Raw genomic sequence first — 19,914 nt, forward strand, 5'->3', positions numbered from 1 at the left:
TGAAAGGCACTCATAATGATGGGTACAAAATGAAAGGTATTTGTTTTATGTCTAAAACACATCACGATAAGCGCTCTTACATGGTATGACACTTTTACAGGTCAAATGGGAGCTAAATAATCCGATACGTCCAATGAAATATTGCTGATCATTTACCATCCAATATTTTTGTAACTCTCAGTGAACTGAATCCATGCTCATCACTAATCAAGGTCAATAACACGGGATGGGAATGGTTAAACCTTTTAAGCTTTTAATTAAAAAAACATTGTATTCATTTACAAAACCAATTACATTATCTTTGGTTGAAGGTATTTTTTATCACTTTGCATCACCTCAATAAAGGATTCCAACTTGCGATAATTGAAACGAAACTCAAAAGGTATATCTTGAAATTCATACAGAAAATACACATCCTTCTCAATCAATGCACCGTACTTCGATACATCAAAGCGTCGGAATTACTGAAAGCATCGAAAGAATAATGTGCCAAAACTAAGTCATCTAAGGACCGTATTTTATGAGGGGCCGTTAGGATAACGCGGAGGAATACAGAGAACACTTACCCTGAGAAACTAACTCATACTTTGGAGTGGATCGCTTGATATACTACGCCAATGGAAACGGACGGCACGAGAGTGAAACACATGCTAGCCGAAGCGCCGCCGCGATAGTTGCAATCGTAGGAGCTATCGCAAAAAGTTCCGAGGTTCCCCACGCGCGGCGATGGCGTTCCTGCCTCTCTGATTCCGACGCCCACAGCCGCGTTTTCCTCAGTCCCTCGCGAATCCCTCGGGGCGCAGCGGCGCTCGTGGCGTTCGAGGGCCCCGAGAGAATTGCCGTCTTTCATTTGTGTACTTGCGAGGGATACACTATGGCACGGACGACGTCGCATTACAACGGAACAAGCAACGTAGTAATTGAGGCGGAGAGGCAATAAATGAAAAGTTAAATATGCATAAATCGCCGAAATACTCACTCCAGGGGCCAGTTTCGCACACCAATGTGTTTTTTTTCATTATGCGAAGTTATTTATTCACGTTTTGTGTTTCTTCATCACGGCGAGAGAGGCGTGGAAAGGACTGGAGGCGGAAGTGTAAGCAATTGGGGATTTCTTCAAAATCAACTTTATTTGCGGTTGATAAAAGCGTCAGTTAGCCGACGAAACATTACTTCGCACATTACAGGGTCAGTGTTATGGGCACGGCATGAATTTTTAATCACATGAAATCAAAAGCAACGAGATTCTACTGAAAAAGGAAGGTTAACATAAACATTTAAGATGAGGGATGAGAATAGGCAGCAGACGGAACTGAGTAATAGGAGCATAAAACGAGTAATTGCGTTGGGCAAACAAGCATTTACGAAGAGGCATGAGTTGATCACAGGCAACTTGAGTAAAGATTAAAAGAAAAAATAGTGAAGATTTTAATTTGGAGCCTAGTTTTGTATAGGTCAGAAACTTGGTCGTTGTGGCAAGAGGGTAAGCGGAGATTGGAGATGTGAGTGTGGAAGAGGATGGAAAAATCAAATCAATGGAAGGAAAAACCATCGATGACTTTTAGGCATCGTAGAGGAATAGAGAAAGCCTTTGGAAAACTTTATAAGACAAGAAAAATGGTTTTAGGAGGGACTGAGAGGCAGGGAGATGCTGGAAGCCGTTGTAATGAGGAGAACACTATGAAATTGAATGAGAGGAGTGCCTTTCGTAAAGAGTAGGCTAATGCCGACGCCGGGTTTCTCACCACCCTTCATCCTTTCCTGTCTATCCCCTATAGCGCAAATGACCTCAGCAGTCGGTCGCCTCCCCTAAATACTACTACTACTACTACCCATGAATAGAATAGGCCTTTTGGATGAAATTAACGGAGGTTGAAAGTAAGCAGAGCTAAAGAATGACTCGTTGTAAAATTCTATGGGGTTTAAGAATACTTTGAAATGTAAGTAGGGCCTTAAGAGTATCATAGTGTTGTCCATAAAAAACCTAACCTAAGCCTGTACCAATACCAATAAAATACGTAATACATTTTGCACGATATTGATGTTTTCAGTTTTATGTGATCAGGCGAAACCAATCTTCATGTACCAATACCGTCTCCCTCACGTTTTCGGCACTGCTTGGCATTGAACGATAAGATAGGTAATACCTAGGCGTGACCCTCAATTACGATCTCTCCTGGGTGAAACATGCAGGGAATATGTGGACAAGCTAACAAAAATTAGGATTTATTAGAAGAGTAATAGGTAAATGTGATGAAAAGGTCAAAGAGAAATGTTATCTGTCGCTGGTTAGGCCTCCTTTAGAATACGCTGCAGAGATATGGGATCCTCACAAAGTCCGATTAATTGCCGAATCGGATCGCGAGCAGCGTAGAGGAGCTATATTTGTAAAACATCGTTATGATAAATTTTGTAGCGTATCCAAAATATTAAGAGCAGTTAGGCTTGGGAAGACTCGAGACGGTTAAATTACAGATTGAAGCTCTTGCATAAATTGGAAGGACGTCTCTTTAGCAGTGATGTCGGAAATGTATCATTACTTCCCACGTAATAAGGTAGGAGAGATTATGTCAATAAAATTAGAGAGAATAAACGTAGAACAAATAGATTTAAGATGCCATTTTTTACACGAACGATAAGGCATCATTATAACACTGTCCGACCGCGGTTGGGTCATGTTCGGGTAAAAATTAGCCTGGTGTGTATTCACCCCCTGCCACAATAAAAGGAATAGGAGTCAAAATCGCGATCAGCTCTCCTACAATTGAGCGAAAATCTCCACCATAGAAATAAACTAGTTTACACCGCTATTTCGAACGTAAACTGATACAATTGCAACCTTGTCGTATACAGATAGGAATAAGCGCACAAAATGTTTCGTTCAGAGCAACCACACTTCTACTTCCCTGAAATACGGATACAATGCAAACACTGCGCACGATGCATTCCTCTCTCACAAGATAATCTAACCAATTGAGAAGAATCCCTTCCATATTGTGCGTTTTTATTAAATTATGCCATTGCTATCAATAGGCATACAGTTTTGCTTTTTCTTTGTGATGAGTCCCAAAGAATCAAATATGCGTTTACAGAAAGCGCATTAGCGTTCCGACGGAGACATGTTAACCATAGTATCATAGTTAATTTTACGAGTCAGATATTGATGCGAAAGATCGCAAGTGACTTCAACAGCAATATCATTCATCATGATAGGTAGACAATTATTAAGAACAAGCTATTCAAGACATTTGGAAATGGCTTTCCTTAATTACAGTAAATATTAATTGTTTCCATGAACTTCACAAAATATCAATTAATTTGTGCTTTACCCTATATCAAGAACTAAATCGATGGCGTTCGAGGAAACTTCACGAGAATATACGTACCAATAGACGACTTTGAGGGTGAAAAAGTCACTCAACGCTTTCATTAATATCTTCTAAACAAGTTTCATGACATAAAAAAATGATCGATGCTCAGACTAGTTCACTTCGCACTGTAAAACCGCTTAGTCTGAGTAAATATTTAATTTAAAATAATTCCGGACGTTTCGTAACTTCTAAAAGTTCAACTTCGGAGAAGCGACGGTAGTGTCGTTAGACTGAAACGTGCGACTGTTACTCTAAACGTTTAGAAAAACAAGGTTGAGAAACTGTTCAATTTCAAAAATTTCCATAGAAAATCGCCAAAATTTTCTCTTGAAATTGACAAAAATATGTGAAAGCAACTTCATTGTCTCGAGATTGAAATCTACCATTAGTTACTCATGAAAAAATTACAGAATCGGGAACTGTATCGGGAAGGTTGAAATCTGATTTTGATTAGCCGATGAAGTTGACGAGAAGAAAGTCAATCATTTCTGACAATCGTATCGTGGCTGTCAAAATTCGAAAGCTCTGGGCTTCAAAGGACCGTTCGCGCTTTCCCGCGACGCAATAAATAAAAAAATTCTATTATTTATAATATTTATTTATCTACTAAATTATTTCACCAATGGTAGGTTTTTAAAAGCGTTCTCAATTACTCCATAACATTCCACACTAAAAACTTCCGAGTGAAATGACGCAAACAGTAACATTATATCATGTTTCAGGCGCAATACTGAATTTACGCAAAAGCCTGCCATTCGCGCGGGAAGCGATCGAGACGCCCGCGGAGCCCTGATGAAACTAACTCTCCGCGAGGGGTGCATAACCTTTAGGATGAACGAGAGCGTAAAGGCGAGAAGGGCGAGTCTCGTTTCCCTCAAACCTGAGTAAACTCCTGATATTGCGCCGCCCCTCGTCGTTCCCATTCTTCTCGCACCGATGTAATATGACGGCTCTGGGAGAAGAGGAGGGGTTGGAGAGAGGAAAGGGGGGGGGGTGGTGTACACGCCAGACTCGTCGGCGTTCCACCACAATGACTGCGATCGATTCCAGACGTCTTCCCTACCCCTCGCCCCCATTCCGCTCCTCTCACTAAATCGCACTCACACACACACACACACACGGTGGCGGCCCATCATTCACGATTTTCCGAACAATTAAGTGACGAGGCGTCCAAACGGTCTCTCCGACGCGCAATGAAAAACCGGCACCCTTTTTAACGAGCAAAGACGAGATGCATCCGAATTTTTTTTCTTCGACGACCAAGAAGGCAACGCACCGAAAAAAATTAATAAACATTCCGAGGAAGTAAAAAACTTCGCCAACTAATGCAAAATGACGGATGTGATATTGTTTCGGTCGCGTTGAAGGCGGGACGAGGATGGTGAGTTGTCTCGCAAAACGTTCGCGCGTCCACCCACGCGGTCTTGCTGCCACTTCGGAGGTAAAATATTCGCGTGAAAAACGGGCTAAGTCAACGCGCATTAAGGTAGGCATGAGTAGTCGTGCCCGCTTAATTTTAAATTAAGCCCAAGGCTAACTCTATGGACGTGCAATTCATTTTACAAACTGCACTCGAATTTTTTCTTTCCAATTTCAACTAAATCCCAAAATACTCCTTAAAAATGCATTTTACACAAAGAATTAACCATCACACTGATGGTTAGTACTTTTGCACCAGGACTATACAGTTAATACTTTACACACCAGTTTTGGATACAAAGAATGATCAGAAAAGCCTTTGTATAGCTCAAAGACTTGAAGCTAATTCCAATACACGTCAGTGAACGATTACAACGAGAAAAATAACTCGCTGAAGTGAGTCAGCTATATGAGAAGTCAGCATGATACATTCTCAAAATCGATTGATATCGAAGATTATTTAAAGAAAATCGCGTGAAAAGAAACCACCCTAATACTGGATTTTTATCACAATTGTAAAGTGTGTGAATGACAATTGAGGTACATCTAACTGTAAGATAAAAGCAGATCGGTATTTCAACTATACTAACGCAAAAGAGAGTAGTACTCAGTTCATTCATTTCAATTACACAGTAATCTACCGGAAGCAAAAAGAGATATACGCAAAGACAATAACTAACGAAAGTTTCTGAACACGAATATGTACTCAGTTTATACCCAGACATCGTAAATTACAAGAAAGACGTTACTATCGCAATTATGTGTAATTAATTAAACGAGTTGTCAAATCATCGACCGAAAAAAAACTTCAACGACGCAAAAAATTAATGTTTCATTTTAACCCAAATCCTGCAGCGAAATAAAGTGAACTCTTTACCGCGACATTGGGTCCATATAATATATCAAAAAAATGGTTCGACTAATAGCAACTTAACTTAATCACAATGGGAGAGCTATTTCATTTATTGGAGAATGATTGAGAGCTCGTTTCCATTAGGAACAAAACATTTCAACAACCGTAATCTCCAAAAAAACCTCCCAATCACAGAGGTCCTTGAGAGTCCATAAAACGACCCCGTGATCGGCACACAAACGGAGGATGATTGCCTCGATCCCAGAGTATTCAAATGTCATCAGTGCCCAGCAAAACAAAAGAGAGGCACTTAAAATGACTCTCTCCGGAAGGGAGTGGGGGACTCACCTATTCCCAGCTCCACCCAATGCTCCACAATGGTCCAGTTAACGTCCTTGGAGACGCGGTTCTTGATGGAGAGGAGGTTGCACAGGTCGGCGGAGCAGAGGTTCCTCTCAACGACCACCGATTGGAACGAACCATCGTCGTTGTAAAACGTCAGCTCCTCCTGTGAACGAATGCGGGGAGGAGATTTAATGAAAGAAAAAGACAAACAAAATGGCAAGAGTGGAATTTTTTTCTCTTTTAAATCCATCTCTCATGAATAATAGCCCCCGAGAGAGAACTTAGTCGCCACTCCACGGTCTATTAATAATATTTCTACGAAGTATTCGGGTCGTGTGTTTTACAAATACATGCGAAGGCGACGAAGTATATTTTTGTGCGGAAAGCACAAATAAGCGAGCCTCGACAAGGATTTTTCACCGTGAATTTGTAATCAGATATGGATCAGAGATGCAAAATTGCCAGCACTGTACGTCGCGGCTTCAAAAATGAATATTACATCTTTATATGACACTTGACTATAAAAGCCTACTGAAAAAGTAAATCATGTATCCAAATTAATTGCATGACTGAAAAATGAGCTAAGGGCTCGTTAACGAGTCATCTCGAATCGGTCTAACCACAACGCTTCGCTATATTCTCTGTATCGATTTTGGTTCCCAAAATCAGATGTTTACGCCCAGTGACGTCAGAATTTCGGTGGATTTCATTTCCCCGTCGCCATAAGCTTCTATTGCGTCTCAAACATCTGGGAGTTAAAGGTAGCCTTAAATGTCACACAGGAATGCCTAATCCTAAGCTCAAAATCTAGTTTTCGATTCGTTAGGCTATATACAAGATTGTCATCCGATACCACTAAATTAGACAATATCTACGAAAAATTTCAAGGTTAAATACGGTCTTGTATTGTGCATTAGGAACTGCAAGTATCCTCAAAAATTGTAACAAGATTACATTTTTAATCGCTTAATGATATAGTTTTTGGGTGAAAAAGGGAAAAAAAATCTTTATTTTATCCTTCCCCGTGGACAATTAACGCTATTTCGGCGCTTTAATTCGAGAGTTTATTAATTCAACTCAACATACTGTACATGTTCGGGATACGTATATTGACAAGCCTTAATCAAGGAAACATTTATGACATAACTGTGAGAGGATGGTACAAATCATTTATCTGCATGTTCGCGACTGAGATTGACACATTCCGTCGCACAGAAACACAATACTCGTTTATTGTCGCTTTGACTACGCATTAAGAAGGAATGCTCAAACTAGGCTAGTTTTGTCGGTCGTAACTTAAGAAAAACATATATCAAGGGTATCAGGCGCGACCTTATGAACCTGAAGATTTCAGCTATGTGATGAAACCGGTAGTACCATGTTGATAAATTTGTTGTGAATTTTTACTAAGTTTATCTCATTCCAAAAAACATATACTATATTCCTTCCATAAGTGAAACTTTACTGAGCGAGAATGCTGTACAGTCAGGGGTCCTAATCCACCGAATGACTGTACAATTTGTCAAGATATTGGCAGCGCGTCATCATGCACGTGTCTAAGCGCAGTGTTATGCAATATGCCTACCCAGTATCGATTTTGGTTCCGAAAATCTAATTCTGCCACTTGGTGACGAAAGGATTATTATTGGGTTTCATCTTCCGTCGACCTAAGGTTCTTCTATGATCCAAATATCTATATTTACATAACAAGGCTCCCTAATTATCAACTTAATTCCTAGTTTTCGCTCCATTAGACCTTCGTCGTCTCTTCAATATTTACGTAAGCTTTATAGACTAAGTTTAGCATTAAAATAATGCATTAAATTTGCTAATACTTTCTAACGGACTCAATAATTAAACAGGTGAATTTTGAGAACGCCTAACATCATGGTTAGAGGGATAAAAGAAGCGACATCCTCCTTCATATATCATCTCGTGGAAACAGAACGCCATTTTTGAATTTGAATTCAAACTCTTTGTTGTAAATACGCGTGAATTGGTACACTCATCTCGACTTCTCAGGTGCCCTGATTACACCCAATTGAAATTCATATACTTTCCTAAGAGATTTTGTAATAAAAATTATCAATGGGCAAACTTTTTACCAATATTACTGTGGTCAATGCGAACTAAACACAGTTGCCTCTCCAAGACGACGACGAGGAAAGAGTCCTCAGGTTTTCCCGCAGGTGGCAGCACCGCTGCCGTGTGAATGACCGCAGAAGACGTTTTCGCGCCGTATTTTAAAACAGTAATGATCAGGTTATAGCCTCCCTCGCCATATCTTACAATAAAAATATTTATTTGAATAATTAATGAAGAATTGACATCATATTATTGTAAGACAAAGTAGTAAACACGTATATTCGTTACTTTTGACGTGAGGCAGATTGGGATTGGCCGATAAAGGTGATTTGTTTAAGACGTGAGAACAAATATGTGAACATGAAATAGAAAATTGCAATGCAGCTATCGTTATTAACCACTCGGTGAAGTTAAAATGTGAATTGGCATGCATAAAAACTCATTTAGAGAGTTAAATATTTGGATAAGAGTCTAACCTGATAACTCGTCATTACGCGCAATTCAGTCATTTTGGTACGCACCTTCAGATCAATTATCAGGACTGAACGATCAAGTATCTAGGTGGGTATATTATAGTCCTTAGAAAATAAATTAACGGAAGTACATTATTTTAACTCAATTCTGTGAACCAGGTCTAACAATTTTTCAGTCTACGGAATAATTCAAATGTAATCATTAAAGTAACAGCAAGCGAATTAGAATTTGAAAATTACAAGGAACAAATATATTTTTTTACGACACTCCACCCAATGAATAAATATGCAAAATTACGATACTTCAGGCAATCAGAGATACGAATCCATATACTGGTCCCCAGGTACATTTATCATTGTTAATCCATTGAGATTGAAATTGGTTTATAATAATACATAATTTTACAATTGATTTATGAAAAGACTGATTCGTTTCGCCGATCAGAGTTTTCATTCGTTCACGATCCCCTCACAAAAATAAAAGATAAAGAGTGCACTTCATCTCGCCCACACCACTTCGTTGCTCTCCTGTTGATTGGGCGTCGTTTTAAAGTTCTGGAGCATCCAATTCTTAGACGGGGGTTTTAAAATGCCGACGAGGACGTGAAACTTTCCATGTTGTCGAACTCGAATGATTCACGAAGCAAAATTGTTCCGGGGCGTTCCTACGCCTCCGACCCATTTTGGTGCGTGGAGAGTTGGGGGGGGGGCTTCAATCGACCCACCCTTAAGTCTCATATTCCTTACTGCGCACTATTTAGGAGCAACGCTCAGAAATGCTATATCTCCGAGGATTGTAAAACAGGGACTAACTGCTTAATATTGAATTCCATTCTCTAACAAGGAAGAAATTTACACACTTGAAAGAAAAACTCATTCGGGACATCATAATTTTATTGCCACCGTAAGCGTAAGTATTTTAGTGCTCCGTATTGTGCTGTAATACAGAGAAGTTAAAACATTTCGCCTTTTTATGAAGGCAATAACATGGCCATAAGAGATTCATTTGATATCCAAACAGGAGGATTATTAATCGAGACGGTTAAAAAAATGGGCGTATCAATTGAATCTCAAGTTCTTAACTTCACCGGAGGCAAAAGACCATCAGGCGATTTGCGCTGTCATGTCAGAGTAACATGAGCAAATATTTCACACCGTCAATTTATTGTAGGTTCCAATCTTCATCGAAAAAAAGGGAAAAAAGGTGTAATGAAGGCGATATTGCATGACATATGGCACTTGCGCCCGAAGTCGACGCTATATTCCTCCCAAAGTAATGAGAACGCCAGAGGGCAAAAATCTTCACCCCCATACAAGGGAAGACACGAAGGATTGCATTATCTCTGAGGCGTAGGCATATCGTGACCATATGCTGCTGTATATATGTGCCGTATCCTAATGTCTAGTCCTGTTTTCCTGCTTTCAACGAGAGCATATGTTAAAAAAATATAGTCACGCAAACATGAATTTTCCATTACGTCCGAATATTATGTGAACCGTGCGTCGAAAATCCAGCGCATTTTATTGACCTTTAATAATTTTCATATTATTTATCCATCATTCACATCTATTTATATCGTTTTTAATATTTGAATAATGAAAATTGAGATACACATTACTGCAGAGTGGATTCAGGTAATGCTCCCGAGAAAAAGCAAATAATTATTCAACATTTATTGATAAAAAGTTTTACAATAAACATTGACACAGCAGCACATTTATGCGACTAAATTGTCCACACGTAATAACACAATATTACTAAAGAGCGAACTAAATTGCTATATTTTACAGTTAAATAATGCGTTACCTCTTTCTCATTCGTCGTATCCTTTTCCTCGGGATCCCTGTTGCAGAGGGAGTTCAGTTCGAGCAGCGTGGGAATGCTGGGAAGCCTCTCGTAGGAGGCGACGCTGCTGCCGTCGCCGCTACCCCCTCCGCCACCGCCGCCCATGCACCCAAACACGCCCCCGCCACCGCCCCTCGTCCGCCCCCCGCCGCCGCCCCCTAGCAGGAAGGAGCTGTCCACGCAGCCGCAGTTCATCCTGTCCACGCGAGATGTCGCGTCTGTGGGCAAAACGGGAAAGACAAGCCGTTAGTATGAATAAATAAATAAATATATATGTATATTTTTATGAACAATATGTATATAGCTCTCTCATGAATAAAAAACCATAAACACAGTAATCAACCCGAAGGTCGGTTTGGTAGGTGATGGTAGAGTTCACCCAGTACTAAGCCCGACGGCGCGGGCGTGTGAAATTCACACATCAGGGTAGGGGGGCCAGTTCATTTCCTGTCATATGTATATATATATATATATATATATATATATATATATATATATATATATATATATATATATATATATATATATATATATATATATATATATATACATACATACATATATATGTACACATATGTACACGATAAAAAACGAAACGGAACGCGAGCGCGTGAGACGATATCCACACGCTGGCGCGATATTATACTACTCTTCTTTATGGTACAGCCGTTTCGGCTGCACCATAAAGAAGAGTAGGGTATTCTTTACTCTAAAGTATAAAGCTTTTGAAAATAGGAGGGATTTGGTGGCAGAGACCATTAGTAAAGATATAAAAAAAGATAAGTAAAAACTTTGATTTGGATCCTAGTTGCGTTCTGCAAGGAAACTTCGTCGTTTAGGCAAGAGGTTAAGGGTATACTTCAGGCTTTTGAGAAGAGAATGTGGAGGAGCATAGATGGAAAGGAAAACAAACGACGAAACTAGGTAGGCATGGTGGCGGAGATGAGAAGATTTCTAAGAGGACTTCGAAGAAGACAGGAGATACTGAGAGGAGCCGAATGTTAAAGACTATGGTACCGGAAGCGTGGTAGTAGAATATTGAGAGAACGAGGTAAAGGTAGAAAGAATGAGTAGTCGAAGGATGGTTTATTGCAATGCAGGTTTTCTTCGAGTATTAGCGCTCTGCAGGTTAGAGCTTAGAATAGTAACAGTGCTTAGGTACAGGAACTATCAAAAACCGACCCACACCGGTAGATTACTCTTAATAAAATGGCGTATAAACGTTTACCTTGAAGAGGCTGGCCATGAAACAAAACAGACGTCTGACCGCGTGGCACACTATTCCAAATGAAACGGGAACGTATGTCACGCGTAAAAGTTAAGGTTAGGGACTTCGCAAAGGTCAGATGCGACCAGGGCTGGCCGTTTTTGTTAGTTAAGGGTAACTGAAATGTAGCACAAATGGAGGAAAGTTTCCTTAAAAGTGGACGTTTTAAGACTATGGATCTCTTAACACGTACACTCAGACATATACGGATGGAAAGGCACATATTTTTTCACTGAATGGAAAATTTCGGAAAATAGCAAAAACTCTGCCCGCAAGCTCTCACAGGAGGAGGACTCGTCCGTGAAAAATCGGCATTCTGGTGACCCTTAAGTTCAGCCAAAACTTTTTCTCGGACTTCCAATTTGACATTGGTTACATATGTAAATCAAAACTACGTTTACGCCAACAATATATGAGAAATTATAGTGGTTAGCAAGGATTATTGGTAGAACTAACAAATTATGATCACCACTCTGAAAGAAGATATGATAAGCAATAATAGTAAGATCACTAGTCCCAACAATCGAAACGCTAAGAAAAAAGGTAATTCGCTGCTTATTCAACATTATTTTTTTTAAACCATTTTAATAAAAAATAAAATTAGAAGAATTACATAAAAAATAATTGTAAAAATGAGAGTACGTATAAATTACATTTTCATTAGCCAATTTAAAAGCCACGTTAACAATTATTTTTAATGCGCAATACAGGTAGAAATTGATAACATATAATGACCAAAAGTAACGGTAAAATACATTCGAAATAATTAATAATTATTTACTGATCCACGACTTAACATCATCCAGTTGCCTTAATTAAGTTCTACCAATGCAACCATTGGTATTGATTTTTTGGTGGTTTTTAGTACCTGTAGCTATAGTGTAATCGAATCGTATATATCTTCAGGTTTGAAGGAAACCTAAAATATTAAATGCAATACAAAGCGAACAAGAGAATACCGCCAGCAACATAGTTTCGGACAGGAAACAAACAGAATAGTAATATCAGTGAAAATTGGAATATGCAGAATACTAAAAAAAGAATCAGCGTGAAAATGTTTAAATTGAAATTAAATTTAAAATACTGCGCCTTTCCACGTAAACCATTTTTATTACGACCTAGGTTTCGTTATGGTATTCTTTTCTTTGTGAAAAGAAAAACTTTTCTGCTTGACAAAATCAGTGCATTTGTTGAATATATTTGAAGAAAAAATACATGCAGCGAATATTTACGCGTGGAAGAACTAGTTAAATTAAACCTAAGAGCATGCGGGCGAGAAAACTTAACTAAAAAAACTTCGATGCACTAGCACTCTTTTAAGTTCGGTATTAAGTGCTTGCGTACCACGTAACCTTCCGATGAATACCAAATTTTCGAACTTTAATCAACGTCTTTTTTTCCGTGCTAGTATCGTCAAAACAGGCTGGACGACGGATACGATTTTAAGCCGGCTTTTTTTTATTTCCTCGACACCCCTTTGGCGGCCAAAATAGATTAAAATGACAGACTCGTCGACAATTTATTTTTTACCCATAACGAGTTTGACGGGTGCAGGTAATGCGACCGAAATCGACGACGTCGCCGGGGATTTTATACCGCCAGGTGGGAAGAACGGGAGACGTGTACCGTATACGCCGAAGGGGACGGCCGGTCGAAACTTCGAGCACCCTCGACAACGCCCATGGAAGGATTACGAGTATCCACTCTTTGCATTGGGTCTATGTATTATTATAACTTGGTGGTCCGCAGTGTAAGGTAAGCTTTGGATGGGCACAGATAGAAAACCGCTAAATTTCTAAGTCCATCAACCAGAAACAACCTGTCACAACGCACAATAACAAACTCTTCTTCGATTCCGTATACATTCCATCTCCCTTAATTTCGTTCAACACGCCCATCCTTTTCCTCCCCCTACCTTGCTAACCAAGCCCCCCTCTATCGCAATCTTCAATATCCCCACACCAATCAACATGCTCTTCATCCACCTTTCCAGCCTCCTTTGGATTTCTCCCAAAAACCGTCTCCATTCCCCCACCATGCCTCCCTATTATTCTTCGTTTGCTTTCCTTTACGTCCATTTAATCTTTCCCATTCGTCTCCACACGTGTATCACAAAAGCATCCAATCAAAGTCTATCATCTTGCTTCAAGGAACCGGTTTCCGCGCCGTGCAAAACCACGTTCCATATCAAAGTTTTCGCTAATCTTTTTTTAACATCCTCACTCAACGACCCTGTCATCAACTACCTATTCCTTGTAAAGGCATCTTTCCCTGCAGCAATTCTTCTCTTTAGGTCCATACTACTTTGCCCATTTTGGCGCAAAACGCTTCGAGACATGGAAACAGCTCCACCAGCTCTAGTTTATGCCTGCCAGTTTTAAAGTTTAATTTAACCTTCCTCTTTCTCGACAACCACACAGCCTATGTTTTGTTCGCCTTATCCCTCATCCCATACCTATCACACTGATTTTATTATGTGTATATATGAATAGGTATGTCAGGTTAAAAGTGATTTATCACCACTAAAAGTTTACACCAATGTGCTCGTAACATTATGGATTAGATACAATATCTACATGTATTTCCAGTGAGATAACATTTATATATGAGCCCGCATATCTCGGTCGCTTTGCCCGCAACGTGCCCGTCGCAATCGAAGTTCCCCGGAACTTCGAACATCCGGTCGTCGAACTTCGAACCGAGCTAGAAGAAAAGAATTCGGCAGGATGATAGATTTTTCTTCAAAAGTGACCGGAAAAAATATTACAATGTGCAGTAGTTTTTATCAACGGGTTGCTTTTACTCCAGGCTGCTCGAAATTTTAACTACTTACGAAAAAAAGCATCAAGTTTTTCTTTTTGATTTGTTTGAAGTACTTGCGTTTGAGCCAAGACTTGGGGCTTTGACCTGATATTCGGCCGAGGAATTGATTGTTCTAACTCTGCTCTCATGGTTTTACGCATCTCCCTGAAAAATTGAATCCATCTTCATCTATAAAGATTTACCATAGATTCTTCAAAGTTTTGACTAGGATGACCATGGTAGCGGCGATGCTTTGTTTTGACGATATAGTATCTACCATTGAAATTATTTTTGTTTACAAAGAATTTGGTGCACATGGAAATGTTAACAATGGTTGGGTTTAAAGTTTTATTCAACCAGCATCGTCCTTAAGAATTTTATATCTTTAACAATATACTTGTAAAAACTAATAAAAAGCCTTGTGTTCTTCGTGTCTTTCTATTTTGCCGTGAAAATTTTGTCGGACAAAATATAGTTCTATTGATGGCGTTTAGTGACACTTTTGAGTGTTTGGGGGATCATTCAATGTTCATTAATGTGAAAAACCAGGGCCCAAAAATATTTCTTTGGTATATGTTCACATTTAGTCCTGAAACGTGTACCTTTCGTTTAATTTAATAATTAAATATACATTTTGGTTCTTTGACAGCTCATTTAAAATATATCGTTGTAAATTCAAACTGATAAACGCGTCAACAATCTCACGTCGTATTTAAGTCAAGGTAACATTTTGCCCAGTCATGTTGAGAATTTTGAAACGACTGAAATTGAAGCATTTTTTTTAATCTACCAAGGTATTGTCGGAGGGCGTGTTAATTTTTCGCAGAAACAAAAATACCACGAAAAAATCTCGAACATTAGTTTTGTAAAAACTGTGGCATACCATCATGTTTTAAACTCATGTTTTTATTTTACTGAAGGCATGATGATCGTCCACAAGAGCCCAAGTTGAGCATTTGAGGGCCAATTTATGGTAAACCGGAATGGAAATCGCAAGTGATTAAGACGTCAAACAGGATGAAGATGTATTTAAATATGCATTTTCCGTACGTTCGACTCGAAAGGGCAGGGCTGCCTTTAAGCGCCTGCGTTGGAAGGGAGCGGGGTCCTTCGGGGTGGGGTGGGAGGGGGCTTCGTTAACATCCATCCGAGAGTGCGTCAGCGCCGTTTAGCGAGTCGCGAATCATAGCGGATTCCTTGCGGACGGTGGATGAGGTTTGGAAAGAAGAACGGTAGGGAGGGAGAAGGGAAGGGGGACGAAAATTAGAGCGGGGGCTATGCATGCGTGAGTGCGACTATGGCTCTCGATGTGTGTCACGTCAGAGATGAGATAAACGGGAGATGGGGAGAGGAGGGTTGGGGGAAGGGGTGTTAGGTCGTACGCGTGCTGGATGTAAGAACGGACTCCCGGAGGGGAGGAGATGGGGAGAGAGAGAGAAAAATGGAAGTGGGGAAATGAACGTGCGAAGCGCAGGAGATCCGAAAGTAAACAGTCAACGCTATGATTATCGATTCGCTTATCTTTATTTTTCCGAGAGGCGCGGATACCGCCAGGGCCGCCGCGCAAGAAACAACCCGACGAGGAGAGTTCCGTCGGGTTGAGGGACAGCCCAGTGGCTTCCACACATGCACACACACCCCCCATTAGAACGAACGCCACACGCGTCCCTTGCCCAACCCATTTTGTTTGCGAAATCCTCCAGAAAAACCCATCGCTTCCCGACGGAAAAATACGAGAATTAAATTCGTCCACGGGTACGAATTCAAATACGGAACCTTGCAAACTTTCCACCCGTTTGCTACCACGTCGCAGATTCTATAACCTCCGCATGGCCGATCCAAACGAGGCTAATTTCGGTAGTGAATTCAAAATAGTTCAAATTGTGTCATTAAAAAAAAAGGTTGGGAATCATATTCGATACACGAGTTGAATTCAATTTTTCAGTACTGAAAAATTGAATCCTTGGTTTTTCCGTACCGTGTACGAAAAAAGTTATTTTCTATCCGATTCTTGAATCCAATCACAAATAAATACAGTATTTGGAACTGGAGAGAAAACGATGCTATGAAATAGGGTGAAGAATGCAGAGGTCACTCTCCTGTGCCCACGATACTTCAATCACTAACCTCTCATTACGATTTAAGGCAGGGCAAAATGCGGACGCTAGTTTCGAAACTGCGAGTCACTCATTCAATTTTTTACCCTCATTTGATTATGACAAAGAGTTTAAAAGGGTCAAGCAAAGGGAGGTTTTAACTTCTACATCATTAAAATCTCACAATAAAACAAAATAATAAGTAAAACCGGATATGCATATGTCACTTAGTAACAAAAATTAAAGACATCGAGAAATAAAATTTGGCACACTAAGATATATCCACACCAGAAGCAATAGAATTCACACAGGCTGGAATAAGAATACTCCGTTTTTTATTATTGCTCTGACAATAGAATCCACCAATTACGCATTCGTGGAACCCCAAAGCGTACAATTTGGGTCGGGCTACTCCCAATGTTTCGTTCTAAATTTCACCGGGTAGTATTTCGATGTAAAATACTTTCTTTGGCTCGATGAACGTGTAACACTTTCGGAGAAAACGTAAACCTTCAACTACGGAGAATTAACACGAAGTCAAACCCCTTCCGCAGGAATTATCGCAAGAAGTCGTACATGCCCGTGAAGAAAACACATTTCTAGGAGGAGCAGCAAAACCTTTATGAAAACAAAATTGGAACCGAAAAAAAAAAAAATCTACCGAGATTAACACCAGGTCATCGAAATTTGACAACGAGAAAGTCGAAAATTTGAGTGAATGTGAGTTTTTTCTTTTTTTTTGTTTCTGTGTTATGTCTTTGTTCGCTAGCGCTAACTTCATACACATTATTTTTCACATCCGTGAGTCTTTCGCATAAATTATATATATATGACCATAAACGCAATAATAAAACCGAAGGTCGGTTTGGTGGGTGACGGTAGAGTTCACCCAGTACTAAGCCCGACGGCGTGTGAAATTCACACATCAGGGTAGGGGGGCCAGTGCCTTTCCCAGGAAGATCTAGTACTCGAAAAATCACATAGCTTGGATGGAGCTGTAGGTAACCAGAGAAGCTTGCCCGGGAATCGAACCCGGGCCCTCCGACCAGTAGTACAATGCTCTACTCCTGGACAACCATGACCCACACACACAAAATTTTATATATATATTTATGCATATATATATATATCCTTAATTGTGTTTTTGTGTGTTTCATGCCACCAACACACCCGTGATGTTCATATTCACTTTTTTGAACAGTTACCGCGAATATTTACGAGGGCTTGCACATATATAGACCATAGGGTGTCTCCGGCCACCATGCACTGGTTTAAAGAAGACTACCATCCTCTCTCTCTCTAAGTGTAGATTGCGGCCAACAACTGGGTCGCGCGCCCCCCTTCTCCCTCTCCACCCCTCCCCACCGCGGACTCGCGGACAGGGTGAATCCACGCGCCGACTTCAGAACAAACGAGCGACTTGGATAAACAACATTCCGGGCGTCGTCGGCTTATTCATGAGTTGCCATTTGTATTACAAACGCTCGTTCGTAAAAGAAGAGGCACACGCACACACTCACACACACCCCGGGACCTTTTTCTCCCTCTCGAGGAGTGCGCTTGAGTGTATGCAAGGGTGTGTGTGTGTATTGGGAGTGGGAAGGGAAAGGTTGACAGAATGAGAGAGAGAAGGGGGTTGTGGTTGAAGGGGGAAGGAACCTAGGAGGGGTCAGTGAGCCGATGCAGTCGTCACGGCGCGGAAAAAATTGAAGTGAGGAAAACACACGCCAGACGCCCCCCCACTCCCGCCTCGGGCCGAATACGACTCCGATGTTTATGAACAAGTCCGATACGCAATTCCCTTACAATTTACCACCACCACCCCTCTCGAGCAACATAGATCTGAGGGCGGGAGTGGGGCGGAATCCACCCTCAGTCGATCGAAGACGCCGCCTCCGATGTGTTCGGGAGTTTCCAGCGGCCAAAGTTATGCTCGCGACGTGTAGGGATCTCAACGTCCGGGGGGGGAGGGGGAGACCTAGGCGACGAAAACTTCCGGTAGGGTGAAAAAAGTCACTACGAAGCCTGTAGGCACGGGTTGGGCATCGTTAAACAGAATGTATTATACTCAACACCAGATTGGAGTTGCCGGAAAAAATTTAAAGAATGGACCCCCCGCTGTGGGGGTCCTTTCTTCTTTTTCTTTATATCTATTTCCATTTGAATGAATTTTTGTTCGCTATGATATGTCGGGATTTCGTGTTTGAATGTGTGTGTGTGTGTATATATATATAGTATACTCGCACATATTGCAACACGAAAATGCACACCAATTGGCGAACATTCACGTATACTCATTCACACGGAACTAGAATAAGGAATAGGGTTAGGAAAAAACACACATTTGTGTTCGTCTTTATATGTGTTCCCATCGCTTTCCTGATATATATATATATATATATATATATATATATATATCAGGACTCGCTTACTCTTACTCTCTTCTCCCTCTCTCTATATTATATATATATATATATATATATATATATATATATATATATATATATATATATATATATAATGTAGAGAGAGTATGTTGTTGGAGGAATAAGGTTAGAAATCTCTTGATTCACCAAAAGTGACTTCACTAGGTTCACTTTTAGAGAGGTACAGGACACCCGAGTTTTCTATCAACACAAAGGTAATTACCATGGCACCAAATTATCTTGATAGATTCGGCCAACAAGATACTACAATAAGAGAAATAGACATCGTCATAGACAGATTCAAGTACTCATTTTTCCCTCGCACGATATGCAATCATTAAAAAAATCGGACCCAAGAACCCGAAAAATTAAATTAACTTTAATAATAAAATTTAATGATCCATGCAAAAATATCTACTATCGCATAATTCCCAGAGGTATGCATTCGTGTATGTACACGAGTGACTTTGCATATTAATTGATATTTATTAAAATGAATGTAGGCACTGATATGTCTGCATGTGTAGCTGGTACTAAAACACCCCTGGCCACACGCCCTTGCTTGTGGGGTACAGTTGAATGCTGATGTATGTAGATTTCCTTCAAAATACCCCTATGACTCGTAATATTTCTTTCCTTGAAGAGTCCCTTCGACCACATTAACCCAAAAATTTTGTCGTCAGTAAGTGACAAGTTACAGCGTTAATACACGTAAAAGGGTGATTCAGCCTCAATTTTTAATAAATTTCATTGGTATTTTTATAGATATCCCTGAATTTCCAGCTTGCTCACTACACATGTTCAGTTCTGCTGACATCCTCATGCTTGACTCATCCTCCGTGAGTTGTGACAGCCCTGGCTGCTGGGTTAACGACGCCCGTCTTCAGACTTCGGATCCGAAGCAGCGTTCTTCGCTTTTAGTTTTTATTCA

The 19,914-nt window shown here is 40.3% G+C and overlaps 1 protein-coding gene across 1 annotated transcript in view; it reads right to left on the reverse strand.

The window, feature by feature from the left end:
• LOC139697279 (growth factor receptor-bound protein 14-like) overlaps nucleotides 1-19,914 on the reverse strand; it is a 306,000-nt gene that overhangs the window by 162,566 nt on the left and 123,520 nt on the right. Inside the window, exons 2-3 of the mRNA XM_071595937.1 lie at nucleotides 10,354-10,610; nucleotides 5,992-6,151 (exon numbers count right to left, since the gene is read on the reverse strand). Of these exons, the coding sequence (XP_071452038.1) occupies nucleotides 5,992-6,151; nucleotides 10,354-10,610 (417 nt within the window). The remainder of the gene's footprint in view (nucleotides 1-5,991; nucleotides 6,152-10,353; nucleotides 10,611-19,914) is intronic.

This window comes from Hetaerina americana, unplaced genomic scaffold (genome assembly GCF_022747635.1).
Source record: "Hetaerina americana unplaced genomic scaffold, ioHetAmer1.1.p SCAF_71, whole genome shotgun sequence".
NCBI lineage: Eukaryota > Metazoa > Arthropoda > Insecta > Odonata > Calopterygidae > Hetaerina > Hetaerina americana.